The sequence below is a fragment of the Halyomorpha halys genome, unplaced genomic scaffold, assembly GCF_000696795.3.
Source record: "Halyomorpha halys isolate HHAL.00 unplaced genomic scaffold, Hhal_1.1 Scaffold213.1, whole genome shotgun sequence".
Classification (NCBI taxonomy): Eukaryota; Metazoa; Arthropoda; class Insecta; order Hemiptera; family Pentatomidae; genus Halyomorpha; species Halyomorpha halys.
In genome coordinates this window covers 576,725-585,314 of record NW_027116617.1, presented here as the reverse complement: position 1 = coordinate 585,314, position 8,590 = coordinate 576,725, and the positions used below count along the sequence as shown (strand labels likewise).

At 33.7% G+C, this 8,590-nt stretch overlaps 1 protein-coding gene across 1 annotated transcript in view; it reads left to right on the top strand.

The window, feature by feature from the left end:
- LOC106679659 (DNA repair protein complementing XP-C cells homolog) overlaps window positions 1-8,590 on the top strand; it is a gene marked incomplete in the record, with an annotated part of 21,480 nt that overhangs the window by 10,142 nt on the left and 2,748 nt on the right. The window contains 2 exon segments of the mRNA XM_067053335.1: window positions 636-798; window positions 2,740-2,894. Of these exon segments, the coding sequence (XP_066909436.1) occupies window positions 636-798; window positions 2,740-2,894 (318 nt within the window).

The following is an 8,590-nucleotide window of genomic DNA, read 5'->3' as shown; positions in this document are numbered from 1 at the left end:
AAAAAAAAAAGAATTGGTGATCTTCGGAAGCAGTGGCATGCGCACTACCCCACTGCTCCTGCACCCCGTATGCCAGAAATGGCAAGGGAGGGGATAAAAAAAAAAAAAAAAAATTGGTCGAAAATTAATTTAATTGTTCTTTAAGAATTTGGGATGGCGAAGGATGTAAAATTGGTTTGTTTCAAGAATAAAATTAGTAGTCATACATGTTTAGGTTTGACTTTAATGCAATCAGGTACAATAAAAAGATTAATACATTAAAAGTCCAATACATAAATTTATTCATAAGGGAATAATGTTGGTAAGGTTATATAGGTAACTTTTCAATTACTGTTTTATGTTCTTAACTTAGTTCTATAAAATTTAAATAACTTTTAATTGTTTTTATGTTAATATTTAATTTCAAAAATGAAAAAGAAAATAAACATAAAAGTCAGTTATTTTTCAGCCCATTAAAATAAACTTCTTTTAATTATTTCTAAGATTATCAATAGGATTTTTTTAAATTCAAATTTGATATATTTATCCAATTTTGTGTTTTAAATATATGACATTCTACTGGAAATCTTTAAAATTTAATGTATTACTTCTCCTTTACCCCACCAAAACTTGTTTATTATTTTTTTTTTTTTTAGTTTAAGGATAGTGATAATAAATCCATGGAGCTGTTTGGATCTTGGCAAGTAGTTGACTATATTCCTCCCCCTGTCGTTAATGGCAAAGTGCCAGTAAATGACTATGGCAATGTGGAATTATATAAGCCTTCTATGCTTCCAGCTGGGGCAGTTCATATTCAAGGTTTGATTTATGTTCATTATTATAATTTATTTTGAATTGTAGATGGTTATTGATTATTTTTCTAAGGTTTCTCATAAACAAAAATAACTTTCTTACAAAAGAAGCAAAATTTCCTATGAACAATATTTTAATATTGACTGCTAGTTTGGCCATCCTTAGGCACAAAGGAAGAAAACATCATGACAATCTATTGATTTTCAGGAACTAGTTTTCAAACTACAGTACCTTGAAAAGAACAAATTATACCAAGCAGTTCATTAGTCTCTCACTAGTAGTTGGAACAACTGTTGTTTTTCTTACTCCTTGCATACCATGTTTTTTGATCTCTCAAACTGTAAACTGTCGAATTTGTTTGAAAAATCTCTTACTAGCTTGGTAAATACTTTTTCAGTTATGAAATATATTTTTAGTCAGTATTATAGTTCCATTTTACATTAATGTATAGGTTTTATTACAAAATTCATTATTATTATTGGCTTTAGTAACCTCAATTGTAAAAGCCTGTTTTTTGTTGTTTTTTAAACTGATTTGTTGTAGATATTTTTCTATTACATGCATTTATTTTTGGACTATGAAGGATACTATATGGTTACAAACACCAGCCAGGAAATTGAAATTATGGCTAGGTGAGAAGTTGTTGAGCTCTACTTAACGAAAAGGCAAATACTGAAAGTTCCTGCTGGTAATAGTATTATATCTAATGATATTCTTCATTATCAGGAAATTTAAAGAATAAAAAAAGATCAGATGAAAAGATAGAGAGCAATGGGAAAAAAGAAGGAAAGGAAACAATAGACAGATTTAGAAATGAAACAATAAGCCAAGGGTCAATCCATAAATATAAATTGAAAAAAAAAAGCTAGAACCTTCATTGACAAATGAAGATAGTATACTGCCTCATTTCATCAGGCCACAGTGACATACTTCCAAGTGATAGGTCAAAATTTATAAGATGGAAATCAGTTTTGTTGAGCAATATATTTATTTAAGACAACTCATTATATCACATTTACAGATAGAAAAGATGAAATAAATAGAATTAACATGGGATAGAAAAAATACAGGAGACTGAAACATTTTTTTATAAATCAACTATGTCCAGGATTGAAGGTAATTCTAAATGGATCTCAGGCATTTTCGGAAACAGAAAAATATTAACGAGGTCACAATTTTGTAATTTTGAAGAAGTATGATTAGTATCAAAAGAAAAGTACAATCTAGAATTAAAAGTTAAGTTTTTACTATCTAAAATGAAAAATCTACCTAAAGAAGCTCATAAACTTAAATCAAGGTAGGCCAGTCATGTTGTCAGACTTAATATGAAAAGATGGTCTAAAATTGCTACAGTGTGGATATCTAGATAACACAAGAAATTGAGAGGAAGATCAATTACTAGATGGTGAATTAAGATAGTGTAAAGAGTGGGAGACTGTTGGGCTACTGTGATTTATATAGGGTATAATGGTACAAACTTGAGGTAAAAATGAGATTTATATATTATTTTATATTACAATCACATATTTTCTATTAAGTAAAATATTTTTGGTTCACTTATGAGTGTAAAGTAATATTTGTCATTGTTGCTTCAGTTATTCACACTTTTACAGTATATCATATTTTAGGCATTGAAATCTTTTAAAATTGAACTCAATTAGTCTCTAAAAATTGTGTTATTATTGGTATAATAACACAATTTTTAGAGCTTGTTTTTTTGTAATTTTGAAATCTTTTAAAATTGAACGGTTGACTTTTAATTATCGTGCTGAGTGCTAGTTGATTTATAAAATCATATCCTAATTGTTTATGTTGTCAGTTTAATTTTGAGTTTTGACAATAACTATAATTTATTATTTTTATTTAAAAAAATGTTTCTCTTGTTTTCTTTTCCATTTAATATCTGCACTTTATTATTTGTACCTTATTTTTAATTATTAATTTTAGTCCCAGGTTTAATGAAAATTGCTCAAAAATTGAACATTGATTGTGCACATGCGGTTATTGGCTGGCAACATCATAGTGGCTTAAGTCATCCTTTGATAGATGGGGTAGTGGTAGCAAAAGAATACCAGGATGTCTTGCTTGATGCCTGGAATGCTGTAAGTTCTTTTATTCTTTACAGTTATCTTATTTTTGTTGAAATTCATAATTATTATTATTTTTTTTGGATGGTTTAAATATTTCTTTAGTAGATTTTTATTATGTGTATTGAATGTACAGTGCTGTGAACAAGTTTTTGAAAAAAAAAACATATTTGAAATAATTTAAATTGAGAAAAGAAATAATCAAAATTATTGCAAAACCAATATTGTATTTATAAATATTTCCAAAACATTATTGTGGTAAAAAATTATTTACCAATTACACCACATAAGCTAAAAGTTGATATGTAGTGTGTCCTCATTTGTTTCTTTTAGTATTGGCATTCTATATTTAATACTAGAAATTAAAAAGGATATCTAATTTTGAGTATTTTTCATTTGAAACACTCCACAGGTCTATAAAATTAGTTGATTACATTTTAATTTCCCAAGCATATGCTAGAGGTGCTGTAAGCGAATCCCACTTTCTGACAATATTACAAAAGAAAACACATTAGATTACTTTAGTAAATATACTGTACACTCCAGCATTTAATATGCTGTGTTTTTCTTTTCCTACATATTGAACCTATTTAAGTATTATTGTGTCGCAGTTAGTTTTTAGCTCGACAAGGGTGCTGTGAAATTTTTTTAGCCTAAAAAGGGTCCCACTTTGCATAAAAGTGGAAAAAAAGGGACCGTTGTTCTATATGATCAAAGTCAGCTATTCTTTACAATTCAACTATTCCTGCTTTTTTTTCCCCCTTACTGAATACTCTTTTAAAATTTTGGCTGTTTGATCTTTGTCATGTTGGAAAATGAATCCCGGCTCTAAAAGCTTCAACTGAGAAGGTTGATTGAGTGGTTTATTAGGATACTGTGATATTTTTTTATGTCCATATATTCACTTCAGCAGATGCTCCAGAGAAGAATGTGAGGTGAAGATTAGGGGACAAACAACTCCACACCACATAAGCATTGAGGCGGTTTGAGCATCTCTCAGTAGGAAGCCCAGTTTGTGCTGGGTATTGTATTGTGCCACGATCCTCCCGATTTTGATAGCTCCCATCCATGTATGTGACCTTTAAATTCTCTTGTGCCACCCTCCTGGTTTTTTCCTTTTCCATTCTTTCCTGTGCCTTCTCCCATAACTTTCTTCGAGCAACATGGTTGTTCTGTATCCCCTCACTGTCCACTACCGTGCCCATATAGTCCCACCAATGTTCTCGTAGCCCAAAGAGGAACTCAAATGATGAAAACCCCATAATGGTGTGTACTGAATGATTATATGCTGCAATCGCCTTAGGCATTGTTATGTGCAGTTCCAGTCCCTTGTCGATCTGATATAAGCGAAGATGGCCACTCAACGTGTCATGAAGCTGCTCTATGCCTCCTTTATTCTTTGGGTGTCCTGGTCTGTTGAGGTGCCATGTTATATCAAGGTCTTTTATGTCAGTTCGAATCCTGACATAGTCAAATTCTCTGCCTCTGCCCGATGCAATGCACTCTGGAACTCCGTAGAATTGAAACCACAATCAGAGAGCTGCCAACACTGCTTCCAACAACTTGCCCTGTGCCATTGCCATCTTACTGATCATGGATATCCATTTATATCCTCCTCATGTGAATGTATCGATCTGCTGGTGGTTAAGCGGTGCATCTGCAGTATGTGGTTCTTTTTGTTTCCTTTTATGTCAGTTTCTGTCATAATTTGTGCGTAGACAAACTTCATAATTTCTTACAACCTCTGTGATTATCTTCTTCATCCCCCACCAAAAGTATTTTCTCTTTAATGCGTGCAGGGTCTCCGGGATTCTGAAGTGATTTGTTTTGACCTGATGATATGCTATGGTGATCTCTTTTTGTTTTTCGCCTTCTTGAAGGATTTTACCATCTGCTTGCAACAAATGAACTTCCTATCCATCCCTATTTGTTTGCTACGCCATAGCCACTTGATCTTCTCCCAGACAATGGCATTGCCCACATAAAAGCGATGAGTTTTTCTGGGCCCTGAAACATCCTTCAACAATACAAATCTGGTTGTCCCTCACACTTGGCTGTGACCAAATTGTCATGATTTTGTTCCTCCCATACTTGCTACACTCAACGTTGAGCAATCCAGTGGTCCTCGTCTTCCATACAATCTGACACCTGTTGTCGTTTATTATATCCTCCAGTTCCTCCATATTTGCTCGTCTTCCTTTCTTCGAGCTCTTGTTATATGAAGATTCCTCCCTATCATCTTCCTCCGTCACATTCTGTTCTTCTTCCTCTCCTAGTGTCCACTCCTGCAGGAATTGCCTAGGCAGTTCTCCAGCCTTCTTCTGCATTTACTATAATTGCTCTAGACAACTAATTGGCTACCACATTTTCTTTCCCTAGTTTATATATTAATTCCATATTATACTGTGCCAATAATCCTAGTTGAAGACTCCTTCAACTTTCCTACCCATTGCAGCGGCTTGTCTTCAGTATATACCCTAACGTTTCTATAAGGTCTAAAGTGGTCAACAGTCTACACTACTACCAGAAGCTCTCATTCCAGTGCGCTGTATCTGGTCTCTGTCTCTGTCAGGCACCTATTGGCGTATGTCACTGGGCGATATCCCCCTTCACCTTCCTTAGGCAACACCGCTTCCAACACATACTCACTCACGTCTGTAGTGATATTGAATTGCTGAGTCAAGTCCGGGAACACAACCACCGGTTCCTGCTGCAGCTTCATGCACCACCAGATATTGTCTTCCACCATCGGGGTGATGATCACCTTTTGGCCTTTCTAGAGAAGGTTGTTGAGTGGGCGAGGTATTAGGCCATTTCTGGCACAGATCTCTAGTAATAATTCAAAGTTCCTAACAACCTCTGAACTCCCTCCACATCCCTAGTCACTGCATCATTCTGTATTGCTGCGACTTTATCCGCATTGGGTTTAACTCCTTCCCTGGAAATTGTGCGGCCCAAAAAATTTATTTGTTCATGCCCCAGCGATGATTTCTCTCCTAGTAATTTGAGCCCAAATTGCCTGATTTTCTGGAATACGCTCTGTAGATGTTGTACGTGATCATCTTCGTTCTTACTGAACACTAGAAGATCGTCCATATAAATCTGGCATACTGATTCGTCAATTTCCCTCAAAAACTTATCCATCAGGCGTTGGAAGGTTATGGGAGCATTTTTGAGGCCAAACAGCATCCTTGTAAATTCATAATGGCTCCTCTTGAAAGTGAATGCCATCTTATATTGATCCTTAGGATAATTTGATGATATCCAGCCTCAAAGTCTGAAGTGCTGAATACCGTCTTTATTATCTCCTTATTTACATTTTTGTAACTCCTTGGAACAAGTTACACCAAATATCAAAGTTAATATATTTTTATTTTGCTGACTAAAAAGGTTCAGTCTGTTTTTATCTACTCTAAAAATATTTACTTTCCATGCTGTTACATACTATTATTTTTTTTGTCAAGAAATGAGTCATTTCCTTAAAAATTAACATGAAAACCCCAAAGATATAAGAAATGTTCAAACAAATGAAAAATACTAATATAAAAAATAAGTCTAGGTCTTGTATTTAGAGAGTCAATAGAATTAATCAAGGATGAAGAAAGGTTTTCTTTTCTTTTTTCTATTTCTTAGGACTTGGAAAAGAAAGGTACCTAGACCTTGATTGCTGTTGGATAGAAGTAAGAGCCACTTTAACTTTTTATACCATCATAAGAACACCTGGGAAATCTGATGAGAAATCTAATGAAGGAATTCATTAGTCACTTCAGTCTCATAGCTATCCTAGCAGATTGCCCTCTGTAAACCAAGCAACCTTAATATTATTGTTGTTGAATGAAAAATAAATCGATTGATTATTGAGATAAAGAGTGGGATAGATAAGAAAGGAATTATGGAGGTGCTCAAAATGAATGACAATAGCCTTGATTTTTTCAGCATTTAATTTTTATTCTTTGTTTACTGCCCACCTGTTGATACTACTGGTGAGGTTTTAAGTAGAAATCTGTTTACTCGAAACAGATAAAATTATTTAAGCTCTTCTACTTTCTCATCCTCTTTAAGGATGTGTCCTTTCAGCAGGATGTGCCTCTAACCACTTGGTCCACACATCTTGGTCTCTGACAAGCATCTTCATCTGAGCCAGCATTTTTCCTCTTTCCAACCCTAGTTGTTGAATATGCTCCATTTAGCTCATTCTAGGTCTGCCTCGTGGTCTTCTACTAGTCAGCCTCGCCTCCATACATTTTCTTGGCACTCAGTCTTCCCCCAATCTACAGACATGTCCATACGATCAGAGCTGTTGGTGTTCAATCCCTGATTTCACTGAGGGAATCTGAAGTTCTTCTCTTATTCTTTCATTCTTTATCCTGTCTCTCCTAGTTTTGCCCAATATCCTTCGCAAAAATCACATTTCAGCGGCTGTAATCCTGCTCATGTGCTTGTCTTGGGTTAATTTAAGATCAAACATATAAAATTATGTAATGAAAAACATCTCAGTAGTGGGTTAATGGGTTGGGAGAGTAATACCAATGAAAGAAAAAATAAAACAAAACTGAATGAATCTGCTCAGTTAAACAGAAACAGTTCTCAGCAATAATTATACTATGTCACTAAAATGAACCAGAGAAAAATTGATCATTTGGAACAATTGTGTACGTTTTTAAAAACTTTATGGAAGTTGCAGAAACAATTGGAATTGCTTCTTCAAATAAACAGTTTTGTCTAGTACTAGTTAATACCTCTAATTATTTTCCTGTAACTTTTGGATTGCCTCAGTTTCTTAGTAGGATGGAAGGATAGGAAAATTAGGATATCATTAGCATATAAATGATATTGTGAGTGGTGAATGGAATCAAGAAAATCATTAGTATGTATAGAGAAAATGCTTCGTAAGATTGAGAGCGCATAAGGAACACCATGTGTTAGTCTAAAGGGCTGAGAAAGGAGGTTTATTAAAAATGATAACTGTTAAGAACCAATGACCTAAGAAAGAGACAAAAAGAACTTTAAGATGCATTTGGTGTGGAAAGAATTTTGAGTTTGGATAGGAGGATTTTATGTCTAACTGAATCAAAAGCTTTTGAAGAATCAAAGAGGACTAGCATAGAGATATTTGTCTGTGGAGGATTAAAGGTCTTGGGTTATTTTCATCAAAGTAAATTGTGTGGAGTATTTGGATCAAAGACCAGGTTAGAAAAGATTGATGAGAGCTTTCTGCTCTAGGAAATTATTAAAGTGAGAGTAATAAGTAATCTAATCTTCACTGTGGCTTTGTTAGAGAAAATAAAATGGAGATAAGAGATAAAGTGACATAGCTTAAATTTCTAAATTTTTAAGGTGCTTAGAATTATTTGTACTGGGTTTTCAAATTGAAAGTATTTGGATTCTACACCACTGAATACCCACTTACACATATTAAAAGATCCTTTTAACTTCAAATTTTCTTTAAGTTGCCCATACTTTTAAGGACAAGATGATTGAACTGTTATAAGATGGATTTAGTAAACACATTTTTTCTAACCATTTAATAAATTTTATTAGACTAAATTGATATACTATTGATTTCTGCCACAACTTAGGCAGTTATAAAATTGACGAATAGGTTTATAGATGAAACTATTCTACTTATTAAAATTTGCTGTGGCTTTACTAGGAGTTCTTGTAGTTCCTGGTGCAATTGCAAGTGGCTTATAAGATTTTTTTTCTTACAA